Genomic DNA, 25120 nt, shown 5'->3' with positions numbered 1-25120 from the left:
TGAAAAACTGAACTAACAGATAATTCCAAAATATGATGTCGGCAAGCAAATGGAAGAAGAGATTTGCCTAATTTATTTTCGAGTAAAGTACAAGCTTCAGAAATTGAACCACTGTTACTCGCTGTTGTATCAAACGACATTTCTATTACGCGGTCTGCAATATTCCATTTCAATAATAATTCATATACTGCCTGAGCTTGAGCTTCACCTGTTGCAGCAATGATTGTTGGAATACCTAAAAGTTTAAAGTTGTGTTCGCCTGAAACAAGAACGGCCAAGCGATCGACTATTTCTTTAGATGTTAAGGATTCTAATCTTTTACTGTCCCAGTGTACAACAAGTGGTTTTTGGTTCTATCTAAAACAGCACAAAGTTCGTCTGACATAACATCAATTCTTCTTTTCCTCTTATATTTCGAAAGTGATAAACTTTTAGAAGGCACAGCATAATCTTCATAATCATCATCATCATCAACATCATCATCAACATTTTCATCACAATCCTCTTTACAGTTATCTTGATCGCGAAAATCAAAATTTTCGACCTGTTGTGATAAAATCCCATCCTTCTTCGGTTTCAAAGCTTTCTTATCTGTTCTTTCCTCAATTGCATTTTTTTCCGTATCAATCACATTTTCTGTTGTACATATCTCGCTCACTCTTTTATTTAGGCGCAATGAATAGTTTAATGAACTAGTTTATGATATTTAAAAGTAACAGAAAAACATAACGTAAAAAGAACTAACCTGGCAATTAATTAGTGATAGAAAAATTACTCAAGTGTTTCACGAAGTATCATGTATTGTAAATAAATATTGAATTAAACGCATACTTTTATACACTCTTTATGCAAATATAAACGTCACCTTGAAAATGAAGCCTGGATTTTTTTCTAAGGTTAAGAAAATTAAGCATCAACCATGAAATAATTTTTAAAATTGTTAACAAAGACAAACAACCATTTACACAACATAAATAACTTCCAAAAATTCACCTAATTAAAAAAGTAAAAGAATAAAACATAGTAATATGAATTAAAAATTCTAATTTTGTTTGTATATAACAATTACAAAAAGATAAAAATGAAACAATATTGCGTGATTTTAAAGTGTTTGGATATTACTGTGAGTAACAGAGGTAGCTATTTTAACGGTTTTACATTCATTTTTTATATTTTCTGATAAGTAAAATCCGTTAAAAGTTTATTAACCCCTTCACAGTATTTGACGTCTATAGAGGAAAAAATAATTCGTGCCGCCAGTGTGTATGACCGCTATAGCGGCATCGAAAAAAAAGATATATAAAAGTTAACGAATCTTGCTAAAAATGCCTACTCGCGGTTTTTCGGGGTCGCTGAATCCAAATCCGTTATTGAAAATTTTAAATTCAAAATGGCGGCTTCAAAATGGCGACCAAAATTTTTTTTAAGTTTACGAATTTGGCTGAAAATGCTCATTCGGGAGTTTTTGAGGTCTCTAAATCCAAATATTTAGTCAAAAATTTTTAATTCAAAATGGCGCCTCCAAAATGGCGACCAAAAAAATTTAAAAGTTTACGGATTTGACTAAAAATGTTTACTTGGGGTTTTTGGGGTGGCTGAATTCAAATATTTGGTTAAAATTTTTAAATTCAAAGTGACGGCTTAAAAATGTCGACCAAAAATTTTTTTAAGCTTACGAATTTGGCTGAAAATGCTCATTCGGGGGTTTTTGAGGTCTCTAAATCCAAATATTTAATCAAAAATTCAAAATGGCGGCTCCAAAATGGCGACAAAAAAATTGAAAGTTCTCAAATTAGTTCTTAAAACTTAAAGCATAGGAATTAATATGTCCTATGTTTTAAAACATTGTAAAATACTCAAAATCGATCTATATTAAAAAATTTAATAATAGTAATTAAATTAAATAGGTCGTGAATCCGGATTCGACTAAGAGCGGTGTTTTAAATAGTTTGCGTAAATATATATAAATATAAAAATATAATATATGTAAAATATATTATACATATATAAAAATATAAACCCCAAAAGAATCAAATAACTATTTATAACCACATTCTTAAACTTTTAAATTTTTAGTTGACATCTTGAAGTCGATATTTCGAATTATAAAATTTTAACCAGATATTCGAAATCAGCGACCCTAAAAACCCCCCACACGGAAAGAAAAAGTCCGTCAACCATTAATGGATTAGTATATTACTTTGAGACGGGACTCTTTTTCCGTTGATGGTTACTTAACTTTACTTAACGATTGAAAACGAGTCATGGATTGATTAGAATGCCAGTATGTGACCAATTGTTTTAGATTTAATGCTGAATTGTTATCAATGGCTGTTTGAATGTTTACGAATCATTAGTGAAAGTTTGTGAAACGTTAGTTGACTCGTATTCTAAATCGGCGCTCTTCACTAGCGCATTGTTGCGCAGTGTACCGATGCGCATTTCTTCCGGTTTCTCTATAGTCCATGTGTTTTTGCTGTCTGCTATACATATCCCTATATACTATTATGTGTAATGTGAATATTTAACTTAACTAACAATTTGCAGTTGAATTGCGTCTAGAAATTGACCTCGATGAAAATATATTTTCTTTTATATTTCTCGCTAATTAAAAAGTAGTTATTAGTGCAAAATCATTTCTCACAAGTTGTGAAAAATTTTGTTATTTGGTATATAAGAACAGTTCGCTTCTAAACTTAAAGTGTTATAAGTGTGCGTTTCTACGTGTAGTTATTATAAGTGCGAAAATGTGTTGGTCTAAAGCGTCTAAGAGTGTAAATAAAATATCGGAACTGTGCAACGAAAAAAATTTGTTCATTCTGTACCAAATAGTGTCTAAAATTAGGGATAATTCTGAAAGAAGTTGAATTTTTTGAATGCTTTTGATAGTCATAGAAAATTTAATAGACAGTTTTCTAAATTTTAGTGAACGAGTTTTATATATTGATGACAGTTTTCTAAATTTTAGCAAGCAACTCGTCACTGATTGTGACTCAAAGTATGTTATGCATTCAATGATTTTGTGTCCCGTCTCAAAGTAATATACTAGTCTATTAATGATTGACGGACTTTTTCTTTCCGTGCAAGTGAGCATTTTTAGTCAAATCAGGAAACTTTTTAATTTTTAAAGCAGCCATTTTGAAGCCGCTATTTTTAATTTCTTAATTTTAACCAAATATTCGAAATCAGCGACCCCAAAAACCCCCAAGAGAGTATTTTTAGTCAAATACGGAAAGTTTTAAATTTTTAAGCCGCCATTTTAGAGCCGCAATTTTAAATTTTTAAATTTTGATCAAATTTTCGGATTCAGCGACCCCGAAAACCTAAAATATAATAATATCAAGTAATTACAAAAAAATTTTTTTTTGCACATTTGTGGCACGAAAAGCTTATTTTGACTACACTGCTAAGGGGTTAATTACTTATTAACTATTTTTAGTAAAATATTTTGTATCATTTAGCAAATTCCATCAATTTTCGTCATTAAAAAAATATCAATTGACATTTTGCTGAGATTTACACACGGCATATAAAAATTTACTTACTTTAAAGACTTGTATGACCTGAAAACAATTTAATTTTTTGTCTTAAATATTGAAAACTTTTAGCAGTAACATGAAAATAGTTCTGCATCGATAGAAATTTTTTTTACACTATTTTTAACTATTGTAGAATAGTAAAATGGAAAAAATCCGTGTTTTAAAGAAAAATGGGCTAGCGCGACCTTTAAAAATGATTTTAGAAAAGAATAAAAAAATACGTGTCTAATTTTTTTCCATTAGGAACAATATTTTAAGGTAGCATTAAAGAAAACTAAAAGTCGTGTTTTTTGGGCACCCTAGTGTACACAGTTTGAGCACCTAAAAAAGGACGGGCTTGCGCTTGAAGGAGTGCCACGACGGCAATTTTAAATGTTTCGACAGTAGACTTCCCCCTTAAATAAATTTAAAGTGCAGTATAACATTATTGTAATACAGTGCCGCTCAATAGGATTTGACCGCCTCTATCATGTCCTACCGATTAAGTTGCAACCTTAACCGAGTAATCTTAACAAGTTTTAACCATTTATAATCGTATCTTATCGGTTACTGCAATTAATATACATTGCAAGTTCTATAGCAGCAGCATCGCTCGGTTGATTTTAAGTAAAACTTGGTTACATTTAATCCTTTTTTTTCTCAGTGAGGATAAATTGTGGGAAGAAAAAACGAAGGGAAGTATAGTTATAATAGTGGAATAAGTGGAAGGGGTAGGAAAAAGTGACCTGAAATGTCACAGAAAGAAATAAGTAAGGAATTCCTTCTTAAGAAGTGAACGAGGCACTAAACAGGCTGAAGAGAGGAAAAGCAGCAAGGAAGGATGGAATGGAAGGGGAAAGTTTGGTGGAGAGATAGTAAAAGATGAAATGTGTCGAATAGTGAATTTGTTTTGGGATGGAGAGGGTTATCCGGCTTGCAGAACAAGACTAATAGAGTCAAGTCTAGATTGCTGAATGTAACAAGTAGAAGACAATTTTTTAAGGGGAATTTACTTTATTCAATTTTTAATACTAAAGTTTGAAGATCCTAATAAATAAATGAATAATCAATGAAATAATATCACGCAATTTTTTGAGATTTTCAACAACCCCCTCCCCCAGTCACGCTATCATCACGCTATCAGTATCTAATTCACAAGTTCAGTGCGAAGAATATGTGCAGGTTATTGTTCAGGGTGTTCGGAGCCTGTTCGATTCAAACGATGTTTTATAACCTCTGCCTCGCCTACATTTACAAATGAATTGTGACATTTAAGAATTAAATAAAAAACTTGTTGAAACCTTCTTTAAGATTTGGGGGATGTGTTTCATGTGGTGATTCATTTGGCCCTCTAAGCACAATTACTTCACAACCATTTGTTATTGTCACTGCTTTAGCTTGACATGCTTTTCCCTGCAGTTGATTGCAATCCCAATACGTTTTATTTTTTCGTTCTCTTGATTTTAAATATACATATCCGTTAATTATTAATTTTATATTCACAATTTCTGCAGAATATTCCATGTTTAACAATTAATAAAAAGAAATTGCTTTCGTGAATATTACTTGTGGGGAAAAATGATTTTGTGATATTGGATTCGGAAAAACGTTGGGAAACCACCTATATACTATATATTTTGTCATCGTCGAACACTTAATATGAGTGTGGGATATTGCACTTTATAAAAATAAAAATAGTCTATGTAAAAAATCAATGTATCAACTATCAACATAGGCTATTTTTGAATAAATTATAATTTAATTTTAATAATGGTCACATATCTTTTACTTACCTTAGGTCTTAAGTTTTCAACATAATTATAAAAAACCGCTGTCAAGTTAAATGATGAATTTATTGTGTTCATTTCATGAACACTTTGCTTCCTCATAAATATTTTTTTCGATTAATTTACTTTATCAATCGTAGAAATATTACTAATTAAATATCGTTTGCTAGTTCTTTAACGTAGATTGATAGAGTTAATAATTTTAATACAATAATTATTACGCTAGTGAATTACGTAGATTTACCGTTTCGCTAATATTCTATATAATCTTTTGACTAGTATTTAAAATAACGAGTTTATATTACTTTACGTTTTTGTACATTACGACACGTTACGTTACCGCGGATGAGATAAGCGTTACTAGATTTAATTATTCCCGAAGCTGGTCATGAATTTACTTCCCGATTATCATTATTGGACGATACTAGAAATTATATATATTCATAGATTTCTACTAGGTAGTGCACATCTAGAGGGAGTCGATTTCGCAGAATTTCGCTAGGGATAAATCTCGTCTGTGAGGAGTCAGTACTCCCGCTGACCCTCTTGTCCAATAATAAATATACCGAAATAATTAAGTCTCTGTAAAGTCGATTCTTAACCCAGGAAGTTCCTGAGGCGAAGAAACAATTCGTCAGCATCGCTTCAAGTGAAGCAGAGTCTACAATGAGAGAAGGTGCGCATCAATGTTCATACTGACGTCCAAAGTAAGAAGATAAATAAGCGCCATTGTCACTTAGGTCAAAATTTGTATAGTGTAAACATAAGAATAAACACCTAAGCGACATTGGCGCTTATGTATCTTCTTACTTTGGACGGCAGCATAGCTATAGATATACCACAGCATGCTTTAGTATACCTATAGCTATGAACATCGATGCGCACCTTCTCTCATTGTAGACTCTGCTTGAAAGAATAGCTCCTCACTTCACTTGGGGCGGTAAGCAGGGCTAGTGAGTGACTGCTAGTCTCTCCTGGGAGCACTCACGGATCAACAGATGCATTCGTGAAGAGAGATAGAAAACTAGGCAAGAGCTAGTGAACGGAATAGCACCTCTCGTTTTCTTGCTCAGGCGAAGGAAGGATATTTTCCGGACAGGAATAGCACCTCACCAGCTAGAAAATGTATTAAGGGTGGAAAACGAAAGTGAGTTCGCTGTCGGTTGTCCTCGAAGCAAGCCTTGAGTCCGTTCGACGGCGAACTGAGGAAATTTTAAGTGCAAGCAAAGTATATAAAAGTCTGGTCGCTAGCGCGGTTAGTCGCGTGGTGGGGACTGTTACGGAGGCGCGACGCGGCACTGTGTGCGCGGTGGATACTTTGAACGAGACTAGCAGACTGAACGCGCTTCAGTATTATAGTATCTATATATATTTTTTCTGTACGAAATATAATATTTCTCACGTTAGATTTTAAAAGGTATCATAACAGCTTTTATAAGATTATTTCTACTATAAATTTTGAATATGATATATTCCAAAATTTTTCGTTTTTAAAATAACAATAATTTCGTATTTCTGATCCAATTAACCCTTAAACCGCACCCTGGGTGTGCGACACCCATATTCCTGCTTTTTACACCAATATATCGTTTATATTTGCAAAAATTAAACATGTGTCGCTATTGGACGGTACATTTTGTACTTAAGTTTATGTTCCGTGAGTAATATTTGTCTCCCATGTATCTTTGCGTATTTGAAAACTTTATGAAGTTGAAAGCGAAAAATTTATGAGTGGCTGACACCTAATTTTCGGTTTGAGGTAATTTCAGTAGTTTAAAAAAATTTTTTTTTTAATTATTAAAATTAAATAAATTATTATGAAACCTATTTTCCTTCAAAATAGATGTACTGAGCTATATAAGATAATTTTTCCAAAAGAAAATATCCTATTTCAGCTTGGAAAACACACTTAAAAGTCCCTGGGTGTCGCACACCCAGTGTGCGGTTTAAGGATGGATTCGGCAGTGTGCGGTTTAAGGGTTAAGTAAAAAATAGGTGAATCAAAGCGATTTATAAAGTTCTATAATTTATTTATAAGACTTTAAAAGTTACTTCCATTCTTAAAAAAAAATTTTAATAAGACTTTTTTACAATTTGTGGTTTTTAAAATACCAATAATTTCGTAATTTCTGTCAAATTAGGTTCCAAAATAGGTAAATCGAACCGTTTTTTAATGCTCTACAAGTTGGTTATGCGACTTTTAAAGTTACTTCTACATTTCTTAATAAAATTTTTTAAAAATGACTTATTTTCAAAAATTTTAGATTTTTAAAAGTTTAATATCTCCGGCTAATATGGATGAAAAACGTCCAATAAGGGCTCAAAAGATGCGTCTAAAAAACTCCACAAAATTAGAAAAAACATTTATATGTGCCTTAACATTTTTTTAAGGTATCGACAAAAAACGATTTTTTGCAAAATTAAATGTTCAAAATATATAGTTAAACTTTATTAATTTATCTTAAAGTAATCTTATTCTATGTCCGCACGTGAGGCCTACAATTTAAAAAAAATTAATCCCTACAGCTCTTTATAATTTCGAAATATTAATGAAAATCTAATGTTTATACACACCCGCGCGCACATACGGAGTGCAATTTTTTAAAAATGTGATTTTTTAATTCCTGAGGTCAAATAGCATAGATATGTCAAAAAATCGAATTTGATAATTTTTTGTATTCTAATACTTTCTCATGAGGAAGCAATTATATTAAAAATTTAAGGTTTATTACAAACGAACTGTTATATTTGGCGACCATGACAGGAACCAATGCATTATATTTTTAAAGTATAAAAGAGACAAAAAAATATGTAATCATAAGTAGCACAAATTTTAAGAAAGGTAGAATACTTACCATGAACAGGTCTGTTTGTGAATGTAGCAGTTAGTATGGAGTCTAATGTCCAAAAAAAAATTTTTAAACCCAAAAAATGGTTATCAACTTAAAACTTTTTGAATTTTTAACGATGGAAAGTAAAATATATTTTTACTGGTGTATTTCCGCGAATAAATTTTAAAGAAATTTAACGAGCTCAAATAATTCTAATCATAATTTAGTTTTTTCTAAAAAGTGAAAAATTTTTGATTGAAAGTGGGCACGAGCTTTATACTTTTGAAATTTTAGACCTTGTTATTTAAAAAATGTATTTTATGGTTCATTTTCACTGGTAAATTCTAATAAAAATACAATGAGTACAAATGTTTTTAACATCAATTATCCAGAACAAATGTTTTGCTTGACTCAGCCACTAGCTGTGTAGGGGACCAGCGCGTTTGTCAAGCGTTGGTTTTTCGGCCTCTCAGTTTTGAAATTAAATAAGTTCTTATATTCTTGATATTTTTCGGTCCGCGTATCTTTTCGTAAAGAGTTTAAATAATATGTGACGCGATACAAGAAAAGGTGTACCTATCGCCGCAAAAGAGAATTTTACAAGGTGATCGTTTAAAGTGACACCACGAACAGAAAGAACTCGTGTATTTACGCGAACATGCTTATCTTTCTGGCTTTATATTATTAAAACTATTTCAGTTCTTCAACTTCTGGTTTTTTCACATAAAAAGGCAAATGAAAATCTATCGAACAGCACCATAAACTTTAAATCAATTTTTTAACGATAGGTACTTTTTCTCGTGTCGCGTCACATATTTAAAAAGTTAAATAAGAAATTTTACGCTTTTAAATTTCAAAATAATCTACTTTACCTAAATGTTGTTCCTTGCATTATTGGACATTGTGTAACAAAAGGTACACCATCGTAATACTGCGATCCTCTTTGGAAGATTCCATGCCAATGGAGTGTCACTTCCATTCCTTCTATATGGTTCTCAACATCAATAACAACTTTATCGCCTTCACAAACTTGTATACTTGGCCCAGGAATCATTCTGTTTGCTGTTAGGATTCCTCTTTCAACGCCATCAGCAAGAACACATTGACAATGGCTCCATACGGTATTTGTTGCATTAGGTGTGCATACTTGACACGCCCTATAAATATAACAAACACTTTATTCAATGTCCCCATAAAATTTTTTTTTATCTCTAGTAAGCATATTTTGCAAAAATACATCTGTTACTGAACCTTGTTTACTGATACATACATTTTCCTGTATCTCAATTTGTATAAGATCTAGTACAAATAATTCTTGTTCAAGATTTTGTACAGGATCATGTATAAGATTTTGTACAAGAATTTTTAGTAGGGCACTGATCGTTGCTTGCTCATATAACTATCTTCCACTAAGGTCAGATCAATATACTTTAAATAAAGTAATTGCGGCATAATTTAAAAAAACATGATTCTTTTAAAATGAATCTATATTATATTTAGGGAACAAAATAAAAAGAATTTTGTTTATTTTCTGAGTTAAAATTGGTTTTGAATTTAATCACCGTATCGTAACGTTTCTTACAAAAAGAAACCAACTTCAATTAGAAGAGAATGAACAGTTTTAACTTGATAAAGTGTGCAATTTTCAATGCATACAAAAACCAAAAAAATGTTTAAAAATTCAAAATGAAATTCGGTTGTAATTTTAAGAGTTAAAAGAATAGGTTAATTAACAAGTAAATATAAAAAATAAACAATAATTTAAAACCTCCATTACAAAAATGATATGCATACTTATTAAATAATCAGTAAATAAATAAAAATTTAATTAAAAAAAATAAAATTAAAATAAGGTTATAACAATACTAAAATGAAAAAATAGAAAATTTATAGAATTACCGATATACTATAGATAATGAATTAGATATTGTATAATTAATAGACTGCTTTAATTTTTTGGTATAAACAGTGCGTGTCGGAGAGAGAAACTGGTTAACATAGGCATTTAAGATGTACAACACGAAGGATAAATGTTTTGTTAATTAAACTTCTAATTAAAAAAATAAAACAGCCAAGATCTTCCACTTAATTACGCTCGAAAGAAGTTATCTCCAACAAAGTTTTTCTCAATTTCCATACAAAAAATGTACATCGCAAATTATTGGAGGAAACAAAGGCAAAAATACTTATATTGTCTTATTGTTAACACGTACACAACAATAATTTTCAAAAAATTTTAAAAGTAGTTAAAAAACTTTTTATCTTGAAAATTTTTTAAATTTAAGCAGCTGAAAATGCATTTTTCTACAAAACATAAAACCAGAAAACTTTTATCTCCACAAAATTCGTTCAACTATTTTTGAACTTTAAAAAATTCAAAGTTCTAACAGTTTTGACTAAAGTTCTGATCACACTTTTTGAAATTATTTGTATTCTTCCTGAAAATTTTTTTTATCAAACTCCAAATCCTAAAATCTACTGCTCTTTAAAGTTCGCAAAAATATTTTTGACTTTAAAAATCATAAAATTTCTAACAGTTCTAACCAAAGTTCTAATACCACTTTGTAGAGTTCTTTACATTGTCCCTATATTTTTTTACTAATTTCAAAATCCAAAAATTCAAGGTCTCAGCATGAGTACACATTTTAAGAGTGACAGAAAAGTAAAAAAATTTGTTTAAGTCGTTATGTTTAAAAATTATTAAGGAAGGTAAAAATTTTGCACACACACTATCAGAACAGATATAACTATCAGATATTCCAATTGTTTGAACACTAAAAAAATACAAGGCATTTACAATCCTTCAATTCCAAAACAAATGTTGCTCACTTATCTGAATTCTTATTTCAAGATTTGACACCATCTGTCACAACAAGAGAATTTTGCAATTTTTGTCATCAGGAAAACATATGTCAGTTAGTGTACGCTCCAATTAACATCGCAATTGCTGTAACAGCAAAAGAACAACGAATACAAAATGCTCTTGATAACATTCGGTTAGATGTTTCCACAACTTGCTATTTGTGCAGATTGTTACCGTTTACAGGGACTTTCGCTCCAAATTATGAGGGTTTAGTCTAGGTCGTTACCCAGACTAAACCCCCATAATTTGGAGAGAAAGTCCCGGGCCACAATGATTGTGTAGTGCCGCGGAGGAAGACGTGGTGCACGTCCTCATAGGGTGTCCACTCTTCACTACAGAGCGTGGTGCGCTTAGTGTCGGTATTTAGGATGAGGTGGAGTGACCAGCCTCAGTGGAGTATGACTGTATAATTGGTCGAAGGGGGTAGAAAGACCTGTAGACCTTCGATAAATATAACGATAAATTATAACCTTTACGATAAATATATCGTCTACGAGATTAGATCACGCGACTAAACGAGAATGGGAACTTAAAACGTTGTCGGAAAAGGTATTGAAACTTTCGGATTTTATTTCATTTTTGGAGCTTAAAAGTCAAATGTTGGAAGTTATTACACCACAAGGGTCAAGTTTAAATTCGAATTTTAAAACAGCTTTGTCTCAGGGAATAAAACGGGACAATGGGTCTATGGCTTATTTCATGACGAAAGAATTATGTAAAAATTAACTTAAATCTGAAAGAGAAAAATATCATGCATACGGTATCGGGAATAAATTTAACTCAATCATCGGTGATGTCTTGTACTACAACAACTATTTTATCTATGAAAAACGATTATAGGGTTCGGGCAGAATTTCTTGTTACGAATAACATTTCGCATTGTATATCGACAACAAGGATAAGCGTAGATGGGTTATCGATTCTGGAGCATGTACATTGTACAGCTTGCTGATCCCAATTTCCATGATCAGACTAGGTCAAGGGCATCCAGTTATTCAGTTGACTTTTGGATGTATCTTAACGTTTCCGGATTCAAATAAACAAAAGCAAACGACAGCTCTGTTTTATGGACTCTCGTCGGATAAAAACTTAGACGATCACATGAAGAGATTTTGGAAAATCAATGAAAATTACGTGACTCATATTAAATCTGCGAATTTTTAAATGATTGAGAATTTTCAACCTATTCGTCCTACATAATATATAATATAGAATTTTAGGTTTGATAATTTTTTTGTTTTCATTATTATTAAAATAGTAGATATTAATTAAATATTAAAAAACATTACTTATTTTAGTTACGACATTCTTATGAAATAATAATTTAATAAATGTTAAAAAAAATATTACATTATTTATGTGCATAGCACATAGTACGACTTAGTAGGATTTGCCGACCATACTGCATAAATAAAGGCATTACAAAAAGTCATTTATTTTAATTTCTAGTAAAAGATAAAAAGTAGGTTAAGGTATCATTTCAAAGCTAATATTTCCTACTTTTATAATATCAAAATAATAAAATAAAAAAACATGTTCTTCATTGTTTGAATGCAATTATTAATAAACAAAATTTTTTATTTTTTGTTGTACGTCGTCTAAATGTGACTTAAAATGTATCTCGTAGTAGTTTTTTGTTGAATATATTCATTTTGGTAAAATTCTCACTGGAACATTTTTGTTTGCAGCATTTAACTCTAGTATTTAAAAATTTTCTCGTTGCTTTTGACAAAATTTCATGTCTCTGGTCACAAATCATCGCTACTTAATATATTTTGACGATGATGATTTGTGACGAGAGACATAAATTTTGATTAAAAACAACGAGAAAAATTTTACATGTTAGAGTTGAGTGCTGCAAACGAAAATGTTCCAAAGCGAATTTTACCAAAACTAATATATTCAGCAAAAAACTACTACGAGATTTTGCACATGTTTTATTGAGCTAAAACGGCAACATATTCCCACTTTTAGAATAGGATTCTAAAAAAAGTTATTTTTTAACCAACATATAATATGTGCATATGCTTAAATGTTAGACAAAAATTTCTTAATACACTAGAATCTGGAAATGTGAGACTCTGATAACATAGTTTGGTGATGAGGAAAGATAAACTGCTTAGCGGGGATTTCGAACTGACGATCAGTGCCATGAGTAAGTTTGTGAACAGTAACAAGGTTTTCAGTTCTCAGTCTTATTGATGTTTTTCTTTTTATTATCAATGCATTCAATTATTGTATATTAGTACCCGATTAGTCTCACTTGTCCCTAAATAGTAATAATTATTGGAAATACTTACGCCCCAAGTACGGTATACATCTCTAGAGTAAAGTGATAGTAGCAAATTCTATGTGGTTCTCCTTCTCTACACGCACGTGCACATTCATCAGGAGCAGACAATGAAGGATTTCTGCGTAGCTCAGCAGTAGCTCGTTCACTGTAATCTAATGGCCTTGTTCTAGGTGGTCTAACAGTAACACCTCTACTTCCTAGATTATCGATACCACCGAATCCACTTTGAAAAACACCATTTGTAGAGTGTGTTTGTAGTAAACCATGTGACTCGGAAGAAAAATAATTTGGATCACTCTCTGCAAATGTGTTTCCGCTTTTAATTTGCGAGTTCCAGAAAGATGAAGCTGAAGTCTGATCTGTACTTTCTTGAGTTACATCTTAAAAAGATAGAAAGTTATTCATTTTTTAAAATGACAATGCATCTAATGTATATTAATTACTATATAGGGGAGAGTAGTCAAGGTTGGGCTACTACTTGACTTTGCGCATAACTTCTACACCAAATTGTACGTTTTCTCATATCCCAACGGGAAGTTGCCAATGTTAACGATTGGTTCAATAATGGGCCATGCTTGGTACCCAATGGTTTTTTCTTGGCAAAACAATTGGCAACCATCGTTGGACCACCAATGGTTTAAACTTGGGATGATCACGCTACTGCCAATGATCGGTAGCCAAGCATCGGGCCAATATTATTTGCCAAGGAATTGCCAAGGAGACAAAATCGATTTTCAAAAGCTTGATTTTTTATTGGCAGCCAACAAAAAACCAAGGTTTTAAAAATTGATTTTTTTTAATTATTAATTAAAATTTATTTTTAAAAAATATATTTTTCAAAAATTTATTTTAAAAAAATATATATTTTTTTAAATTAATAGAACATATTAATTTAATTTGTCACCTCTGGTAAAACAAAGATGAAAGACTGATAAATTCCCTCACTTTATATTTTACAGTGGAGGGATGACTGTGAATGTCTTTGCGAGAGAGGAGCAGGTACTTATATAGAGCCAGTGAGAAAGGTCACAAGCGAGAACAAATCACTAGCATGCACTCTGGCGGCGCTTGTCGGAAGTGGCGCAACGTTGGTTGCCAAGCGCTGTGTCGATAATGTCAGGATATGCATGCGCGCCAGAAAACAGTTCCGACAAGCGCCGCCAGAGTGCATGCTAGTGATTTGTTCTCGCTTGTGACCTTTCTCACTGGCTCTATATAAGTACCTGCTCCTCTCTCGCAAAGACATTCACAGTCATCCCTCCACTGTAAAATATAAAGTGAGGGAATTTATCAGTCTTTCATCTTTGTTTTACCAGAGGTGACAAATTAAATTAATATGCTCTATTAATTTAAAAAAATATATATTTTTAAAAAATATGTTTTTTTAAAATAAATTTTTGAAAAATATATTTTTTAAAAATAAATTTTAATTAATAATTAAGAAAAATCAAAAACCTTGGTTTTTTGTTGGCTGCCAATAAAAAATCAAGCTTTTGAAAATCGATTTTGTCTCCTTGGCAATTCCTTGGCAAATAATATTGGCCCGATGCTTGGCTACCGATCATTGGCAGTAGCGTGATCATCCCAAGTTTAAACCATTGGTGGTCCAATGATGGTTGCCATTAATGTTCCAATAATGGAACGGAGTTCGCCAAGCATGGCCCATTATTAAACCAATCGTTTACTTCCCATTGGGATGAGGCAAAATTCTTCAACTCTCTAGGTCAAAAAATGAATTTTCTTGAAATTTTGACAAAATATTACAATTATTAGTAGAAGTGTAAATATGAATTATTATTGAATTTGATAAAATATTTTTTGAGTTACGGAGTTTCTAAATTTTGACTTTTTTGAAAATATCTTCTTTTCAATTTAATATATTGTTAAGTAAAATTAATCAAATTAAAAATGTGAATAGTGATTTTTAAAGGGTTTTTCATGAGCTACAATCTGGTGATAAAAAAATTTTATGTCAATTTGACCTTGATATTCAAGGTCAAATTTTTTTTTTCTAACATATCTCAATGGAAAGCTTACCATTTTTCCTATGAGCCATGTAAAAATCAAAGTGGGATCTTGAAAATTTTTCAAGAAAATAATTATAAATCATCATTTTCTTTATAAAATAATGGTAAATTATTATTTTCTACAAAACTTTTCAAGATCCCTCTCTGATTTTTACATGGCGCATAGGAAAAAAGGTAAGCTTTCCATTGGGATGGGTTAGAAAAAAAATCCGATTATGAGATATATTGAAATTAAGAAGTTGACCTTGAATTTCAAGGTCAAATTGAAAGAAAACAATTTTTTATCACCAGCTTGTAGCTCGTGAAAAACCTTTAAAAAATTACTATTCACATTTTTAATTTGATTAATTTTACTTCTCTTTATATTAAATCGAAAAAAAGGTATTTTCAAAAAAGTAAAAATTTTGAAACTCCGTAACACAAAAAATATTTTATCAAATTCAATAATAATTCATATTTACACTTCTACTAAATAGTAGGTAACATTTTTGCAAAGTTTCGAGAAAATTCATTTTTTGACCTGGTGAATTGACGAATTTCGCCCCATAATATGGTTTGAAACACAATTTGGAATGCAATGTTTTTACTAAATATTGAAAAATGATTGAAAATTATAATTCGTTTTAAGCACAGTTTTTAAATGGTATACAAAAACGAAAATTGTTCCTTATATTGTGTGGTGACGTAGAATTTAAATAAGGACAAAAGTGATTAATATTTAAATGTTTTCAATGGAATTGAAGATTAATTATACAATCTACTATGTCCAAAATAAATTTTTTATAGCCTAAAGTATAACTTACAAATTTTAGGTATCAGTAGCTAAACTGCTCATAATATCCTAAACTTTATTTATGCGTTGTTTGGCGTCATATCATAAAGAAATTTTAATTATAACGTAAAATTTCAGTCAATTTCTTTGCTATGTGCACATTTTCGATGATATACGCGGTTTAGTACATAATTTCTTAAGCGTTTCTGCATTCAAAAAGGCCATATTTAATCAAAACTGAAAATTTTTCACAAAATGGGGAGCCTCATGACTCAAAAAATTTTGTTTTTACTTTTTTATTGTTAAATAGAAAACTTGTTATTATAGTTAGATGTAATTGTTGTTTCGACTTGTGGCTGAATATATTTAACTAGAGGTGTAAGGTTATAGTTTCTTGTCAAGTCAATTATTTATGAGCATTTATTGTCACAAAAGCTTTTCGATCAGATCGACATTGATCATCCTCAGTGTTAGTAGCACTAAAAATGCTGTGAATCTGGTGCATTAAAAATTAGACAAGGAGGCTATCAACGAGGAGCGTGATAATTACGAAGTGTTGAGAGCGAAGGAAGCTGAAATACTTCTTTAGATCGAGGTTTGAGACAAAAGTTTGAGAAATCGTGCGTTCTCGCATAGAAACACGAAAAAGGGATAAGAGTGCTAGTAGTCTTTTCCACCATCTGATGGTAAGAAAAATAAGCAGGAGACACCTCCTGAAAATAAGAGCCGCAGGGAGACGGAAGTACCGAATCCTAAACAGTTAACGATCAGATCTGCAAGGAAAGTTCAATGATTTTAATCAAAGTCTCAGAAGGCAAGACATACGCTAACGTACAAGGTAAACTTCGTAAGGTGGACCAATCTAGACTTCAGACACACGAGCGTTGTAGGGACAAGGCCTACAAGAAAAGGAAACGTGTTGATAGTTTGATACACATCAGAGGAGACTCTAATAAAGTAGCTTTCACTTCTGAGGTCACCGAAGTAGTCTGAAGCATAGGTAACATACAGTCAATAGATCAAAGAATTACTCTTGAGATCCGGTATTTGGATTGATATACCTAGGATAATAAGGTACTGCAGAGACTACAAGACGTGTTATCGAGAAGCAAAAAAGCAGAAAAATGACTGTCTTAGTGTTAAAAGTAACACTACCCAAGTGTAAAACTGGGATCGATTTCTACTTTAGACCATTTATTAGAAAAAATAGTTGATACGTATCTTTTATATTGGCAGACATGCAATTCTAGGAGTTAAAAATGGGGCTTAAAAATAAAGAAAACCCTCAAATGTGCGTGTAAAGATCAGTTTGGAACAGTACTTTTTAAATTCAGCGCATTCGTTTGAAATTCGTCACTCGTAGGTTTTCGAGGTTTCTGATTACGAAAATGAAGTCCTATTTACAAAATTCAAAATGGCGGATGATTTTTTAAAATTCATACCATTTGTTTGAAAATTGTTACTCCGGGGTTTTTGTGGTCGCTGATTACGAATATGAAGTCCGATTTGCAAATTTCAAAATAGTGGATTCAATGATGATTTTTTTTTAATTTAGCCAATTCGTTTGAAACTCGTTACTTTAAGGTTTTCTGGATCAACAATTACGAATATAAAGTCAAATTTGCAAAATTCAAATGACGGATTAGTTTTCTAGATAAATTAAATTCTGTATTTGATTTGAAGGCTCTCCTTTTAATGTGTGCAAAATGAACTGTCATTCAATTTTCATAGGTTCAGAAAGCTTATGAAAATTCAATGACAATTCGTTAAGTAGACATTAAAAGGTGAGCCTTAAAAGCATGTAATTGACCTGTTACTGTTAAATTTAAGAAAAAAATTTATTAATAACGAACTTTCAATTAAAAAACTTTTAGACATAACCAAGATTTTTAAAAAATGTCCACCATTTTGAATTTTGAAAATTTTTTAAATCTGACTTTAAATACATAATCAGCGACCCCGAAAACTTCTGAGTAAGAAGATTTAAGCGAATTTGAGGAAATTTTGAAAAATTAGATTTTGCTATTTTCTTATAAATATTTTACCTATTGTTAATAATAATTATAATCGTACTAAGTAATTTTTTTTTTAGAAATAGTAGTAACGTTCGTGATTAAAACAAGCTAAATTAATCGTTAATTGGTTCAAATTTATAACAGTTATGTCAAATTTTTTAAGTGGTACATATTTGTACTAGAGGCACGAAAGAGTTAACAACGAAAAAGTAAATAAAAATTAAGTAGGTAAAATATTAACATTCTTAAGTTTCGTTTGCTGTAAACTCTTTTTGAAAAGTGACTCAATATGAAACGCAATTCAAGTGACTTGATATTTTTCTGCGTTCATCTGTGTTAATTAAAAAAATGAATTAAAGAGAAAGTAAGTGTTGTATATGTTGAAGAAATATTGACGTAACATTTATATTTCTAATAGTCATTGGAGATTCGAGACTGCTCTTGACACTGTTGCTCTTATCTCGTCTTAAATTATTATTCAGACGAGATAAATGGTCAGCTTTGTTCTTCTCTATTTACCTATAGACTTGCTCTTCTCAAAAATTCTGGATCTTGCGATAACACTAACTGAGAGTTAATGACATAGGGAGAACTAAAATTCGTTTATAATATTTTATAAATCGACTGAATTCTATTCGGAAAAACGGATACAGAATTGATAAAAAAAACATTCCACACGGAAATAATAATGGAATTCTATAATATCTACGTTAATTTTTGATAAAATTCAGGTTCAATTTTCTGTACGACAATTTTCAAGTTAATTAGACAATTTTTTAAAATTCGTCCGCCATATTGGATCTACCATTTTGAATTTACAAAAACAATCATCAAATTTGCAATCAGCCACCCCAAAAACTCCTAAGTAACGATTTTAAGCCGATTTTAACCATTTTCAAAAAATTTGGCACGACTTTATACTTGTGGATCATTTTTTGAAAATTAGCTGCCATATTGTGAAATTATAATGAAAAAGAAATTTTTCTCTCGAAAAATAATGTGTATTTGAAGAAAATTGTTTATAGCTTTTTTCATGTTAGTTATAAACAAATTTTAACAACAGTATCTGAAAGAGAGATAAATTTTGCATCAGAAATGTTATATGCAAATTTTTTCTGATGAATTAAATATTTAGTAAATTCTTCCACAGTTATTTAATAAATTAATTTTTTCGATTTTTGGAAGACGTATATAAAAGGTAAAAGAAAAACACTCTTTTACTTTTTTATAAAATAGACGACGTTTCGGTGGTCAGGTTCGCCACCATCATCAGGTCACTTTAATAGAAAAATTGCGGGTCATTGACCCCATCGACTGTATATAACGCGAAAATTGTCACCGGCTCAGTCAGTTTGACTAATCACTCGTTTTAATATGTTTGTGATTTGTAAATTTAAATATTTTATTTTTTTGTTGTATTGCGTTTATTTATGTTTTTAATTTATTGACGTGATGTTTATTTATTGACTTTAACTAGGTAAAAATTGTTTTTTATTTTTTGTTTAAATTTAAATTTTCAAAATTTTGTTGTATTAATTTTTTTAAAAAAATTTTTCTATTAAAGTGACCTGATGATGGTGGCGAACCTGACCACCGAAACGTCGTCTATTTTATAAAAAAGTAAAAGAGTGTTTTTCTTTTACCTTTTATATACGTCTTCCAAAAATCGAAAAAATTAATTTATTTTTCTGATGAAATTTTCATGTTAATCAATGTTGATTTTATGATTTTAAAAAATTTAATTTTTTTATATAAAAGATAAGAAGTTGAATATTTATTTATCAGTAACAATTATGAAAAAATTTAAATTTTAAAATAACACTTATTTGTTTTGATTTATGTGGGACGCTTGTGCTGACACTGTATAGGGAAGGGGAGCTAAGAGTTTTGTGCAATAAGTTCATTAGAATTTCTACTTTTAATTTGCCACATTGTTTTTACTGATATCAACATATGAGTTAATATTAATTAAAATCATCCAAAAATGTTTGCTGTGAGGCATGTTGTAACATTTTCGTTTTTGTTTACATGCCACTACTAGATATTACATTTTAATTATTACTTTCTACAAATATATTGTTATACGCTCAAAAAAATAATATTGCAGTCAATTTTATTTCAAAAAAATTTTTATCTATGTTTGATTTTAAAAAAACAATTAATTTTTTATTTATTTTACTTAAAAGAAATTTTTAATTTTAACCGTATTAAAGTACACACTGGGTAAAATCCCACAGGTTTTTTTGTGTGCCTTTAAAACTATCTGAACAATTTATTTTATTTTAAATGGGAAATAACCATTTTTCGTAGATATAAAATGTAAAAAAACATATTTTTCAAACGGACCACTATGTTTTTCTTCAGAAATTTTATAAAAATGAAAATCATTTGATAAATTTACCAAATAAATATATGTATAGCACGGTTTATAATGGATGTCCCAGTTATCGTCCACTTTTATTTTAATAATAACAATTATAAAAAATTATTTTTTTAAATCTGTTTATGTAAATTAATAATTACTCTATGATAAAAACATTAAATTATTTTAAAATATTAATTTATATTATTATATAAGAAATCTATCAAAAATTTCAGATACTGGGACATCCGCGGTAATATTGCTTTATTGAAAAAGAGGTGTTATTTATAAACTTTAATCTTGAGGGGTGCTAGTGAAAGTATCTGACTTTTTTGTTTGACCTACCCTAAAGTGTACGCAATACAGAAAAGTAATTTAATTTTTAGTTTTTTCTTATCAGTTCTAAAAACTTATGAAAGATGACCTATAAAATTATTTATCGTATAAACTTTCTCCCAAAACCGTTATTTATTTCCGATCCAATTGTGAGTATAATAAAAAAGCATCTTTTTAGTAATTTACTTATAGAAACATTCTCCTTCAGTCATTTAATTGTTCCGCATACCTACTTTCACGATTATGGAACATTAGAAATTTTTTCTTTACTCAGTAACTGTATGTTAGAATTATGACCTCTAGAATATATATGTAGAATTACATAATTATATCTATTATTATCATGTGTATATGTTTATATTTAGAAATTGAAAAATAGTCCTAACCGTCTTCGTAAACCGTCTTTGTCTTCCAATTCGTCTTTTACCTTCAAAAGTATTAGCTTAGAAGTTTGAAAAATAGCTATTTGCCCTGGTAACAATGATTCGTAAAAAAATTCATTCATAGAATTCGTATTAAAAGCCGATAGGAATTCCCGTGGCGTTTTAAAACAGGTTTCGTTTGCAATTAAATACCAATTCGTGCGAATTATATTCAACAAAAAGTGATACAGAATTCATGAAAAACGATTTAACACAGAAATTCTAAAGAAATTCAGCCCGTAATATCGATGGTAATTTTTTGTAAAATTTAGGTACCAATTTTGGACGTTTTTCAAAAGGAATTCCGTGCTTAACTTTTGCTATCAATTTTTTTTTCTTTCAATTGGACCACGTTCTGTACAAATTACTAACGAACTTTTGAATACATTTTTTAAAAATTCTGCTAGGAGTCAAAAAGAATTCTACACGTAAATTTTCCTGTATATTTTCTTTTTGATTCAGCGCTTTTTTTAGTACTTCGCACGAATGTCATACAAAATTTTTTTTAGAAAAATGATTCAATTATAAAAAAATTAGCAAATTCCTAGCGAAGTTTTTGAATAATTTACTGAAAAAATTCTTTAGTAATTCGCATGAATATTGTACAAAATTCGTTCGGAAAAGTGATCCAATTTTCAAAAAAACAATAATATAGGGGAAGTGCGCCGGTTGTGGGCACCCCTACGTAAACTTCGACGGCAAGCAGACTTTACTGATCTAAGTACATATTGCAAGTCGTGTTCGTTGACAATACGGACTTTTCGTATTGATAACGAAACAAATATATGCATTTGTGTAATAGCTGTGAGCATAAAAAGAAAATTTGCATTAAATTAATAAAAAAAGTAATTTTGTATTGTTTTCGAAGAGCAACATATGGGTGTAGATTCGTTCAGAAAAAAAGGGTTTAATTTTTTTTTTGCAGTGTTGTCATTATGTCTTGTTATGGTTTGCGTACTAGCTACTTCACATGCAAGCATTATGCTTTTGTTAGCGATGAGCATAGTGTGAAAACGTGTCATCATTTTTATTCTTTATCCCGTCAAAGTCTCTTAAAATAAAGAGACTTTCATTTCTTCTTTATTTGTGTTAATTTCATTTAATATTTTTCCATTTTTAGCGGATTTTTCAAGGGTGCCCACAACCGGGTACAAAAATTTTTTTGTCAACAAATTTCCATTTCACTAAATTTCTAATAAAACTTTTTTATTTAAAGGAATCAATTTAATTCCTTCACTGACAGTCACCTTAGACCTCTAGCTTTAAATTCGTACACATATATTTTTGTATAATATGCACATGGACAAATGTTATGAGGCAAAAACAAAAGGGTGCCCACAACCGGAACACCTCCCTTACAAGAAAAATTACGTGCGAAATTTCTTTTAAAATACATCCAAAATTCATACTTGAATTATAGAAAACATTACCGTAGATATTACGGCAGAATTTCCTTCGAATTTCCGTGTTTATTAATTTTGCATCAATTTTTGTAAATAGAATTTGCACGAAATACTATAAAATTACAATTAATTCTGTTTCAAAACGAATTGATATATGACAGTAAGGAAGGAGGCGAGACATTACCAACAGTACCTTGTATTCACCCCAATTAGCACGTAACCTTTCGTCAACATTGCTGCAATGTTGCGTCGCAATGTTAGCAATATTAAACTTTAATATTGCCGCAATGTTCATGACAGCTTTATAGGTCTCACCTCCGCAACATTGCTCTGCAAGGTTGCTGCAACATTACATAGTAACCTTGCCGCAATATTATCATGCAATATTGCAGCAAGGTTACATGTCAATATTGCGGTGTAATATTGACGCAATATTGATCTGTAATGTTGCTGCAACCTTGCCGTGCAATGTTGCAGAGGTGGGACATATTAAGCTGTCATGAACATTTTGGCAACATTACCGTGCAACATTTGTAACATTGTGACGCAACATTGCGGCAATGTTGCCGCAAGGTTACGTACTATCTGGGACTGCTTCTAGAGTAGTGAATAAAATAATTGTTTTTTTGCTTAAATGCATATTTGTCTTGTAAAAACACTTTATGATTCGAACGAAATTTGTCCATAATTCGTTCAGAATTTGGTTTAAATTCCTATAGAAATTCGTGTATCGTTTTTAATAAATAAACAACAAAAATTCGTCAGTAATTCGCACGAATATTGTACAAAATTCGTTCGGAAAATTTTTCAAATTTAATAGGAAATTTTCTTTTAGAAAACGTCCTGAATTCGTACAGAAAATTAAACCTGAATTTCATGAAATTTTACCGTAGATATTACGAGCAGAATTTCATATGAATTCCAGTGTGGAATATTTTTTTATCAATTCTCTAACCGCTTTTTCCTAATAAAATCGTAAGAATTAGTATATACTATGTACCACCACAAAAAAGATTAACCGAAATAAAAGTGAAGTCTTTCCAAAAATCGAAAATAAAATTTTTTTTCTTTAATATTTACAAAGTATCGAATAATTTTTCTTTCAAAATTTTTTTTAGTGAAAAGTGTGTCTCTATTGACAATTTTAAAAAAAATTGACCCATTATCTTTTACCAAGAAAAAGTTATGCGGTTTCAAAGAATAAATGCTAAAAATTTTCAAAGTTGTATATCTCCTATGTTTATGAATATTTTTTCAAAAAAGTTTTACTATATTTTTAGTTGCAACTTTCGAAAATAAAATATATCAGAAATGTTATGTAAAGTTTTAGAAAGATCTCAGCACTCTAAATATAATATTTTCGGTGCTATATGAGCGTGTGAAAGGGCTATGTAACTATACAACAAAAACTTTAAACGCGTTTTTTTCGAAACCACATTTTTCCATGCTGTATAATGTTTTTCTCGAAAACTACTGGACCGATTCTTATGAAATGTTTACCATTTCTTCATCACGTGTCTGGGTATCGCCGGAACTAGAATTATTTAAAAATATTAATTTTTTAAACCGAAAAACTTTCTAGCATGGCTGAAAGTATTGTTCAATTTTAATTAAACAAATAATATTTTTTTAATAAAATGACGTTTTCTATAAAGAATAAAATTTTTATTTAAATCAAATAAAAAGTCTAGTTGGTTCTAAGACAAAAATATACGCTTATTTGAGTCAAATAAAATAATTATTTTAGGAGGGAGGTAAGGTCTATTAGGTGAAAAAAATGCATGTTTTTAAGAATTTTTTGGCGATACGAAGAGAGTTAACTTATTTTATCACTTTGCATATAATATTGCAACATTTGAACAATATTTCTCTAAATTTCCATGAAAAAATATTGTGAATTGAGCGAGATAATGTGATTTTTCTCAGGCGCCTCCAAAAAAAGTTGATTTGCGGTGTACGCTGTAACTCGTAACAGAATCATTTAGAATAAGAAAATCAAAGTGCATTTGTTAAAGGAGATGTTTCTTGAGGTAACGCTGGAAGGATTTTTTTATTTTTCGATTTCTCGTAGTATTTGGAAGGCGAAAAATCAATTTTCGCTATAAAAAATCGACTAATTTGTTATTGTAAAATTGGTAATTTAAAAAAAAAAGCTCCCAGGAATATCTAAGGAATTATGTGAAGAAGCACTGTGCAAAATTTCAGAACGATTGGTCCAGTATATTTTGAGTTATCGCGTATACGGATTTTAAAAATAACAAGTTTCAGAAAAACGCTTCAACCTTTAAGGATCAAATGCAGTAAAATACTAATGACTCCGTCAATTTTGCTCCGATTGACTTGAAATTTTAACACAATATTCTGAAGATATGCATTCATTTAATTTTTTTTAAAATGCAATAAAAAATGTTAAGACTTTATCCCCTTTAAGTAAGCAGAGTATTTAAAAAGTAGTCAAATCTGCTATGAATTTGTAATTAAATAAGGAATC

The 25120-nt window shown here is 30.3% G+C and overlaps 1 protein-coding gene across 1 annotated transcript in view; it reads right to left on the bottom strand.

The window, feature by feature from the left end:
* The window catches only part of LOC122511957 (laccase-5-like), a 77939-nt gene that overhangs the window by 27533 nt on the left and 25286 nt on the right, over positions 1-25120 (bottom strand). The window contains exons 2-3 of the mRNA XM_043627534.1: positions 13300-13672; positions 9009-9293 (exon numbers count right to left, since the gene is read on the bottom strand). Coding sequence (XP_043483469.1) covers positions 9009-9293; positions 13300-13672 — 658 coding nt within the window. The remainder of the gene's footprint in view (positions 1-9008; positions 9294-13299; positions 13673-25120) is intronic.

This window comes from Leptopilina heterotoma, unplaced genomic scaffold (assembly GCF_015476425.1).
Source record: "Leptopilina heterotoma isolate Lh14 unplaced genomic scaffold, ASM1547642v1 Lhet_92, whole genome shotgun sequence".
NCBI lineage: Eukaryota > Metazoa > Arthropoda > Insecta > Hymenoptera > Figitidae > Leptopilina > Leptopilina heterotoma.
The sequence above is the reverse complement of the archived record's forward strand: the minus strand, read 5'-3'. Positions and strand labels throughout refer to the sequence as shown.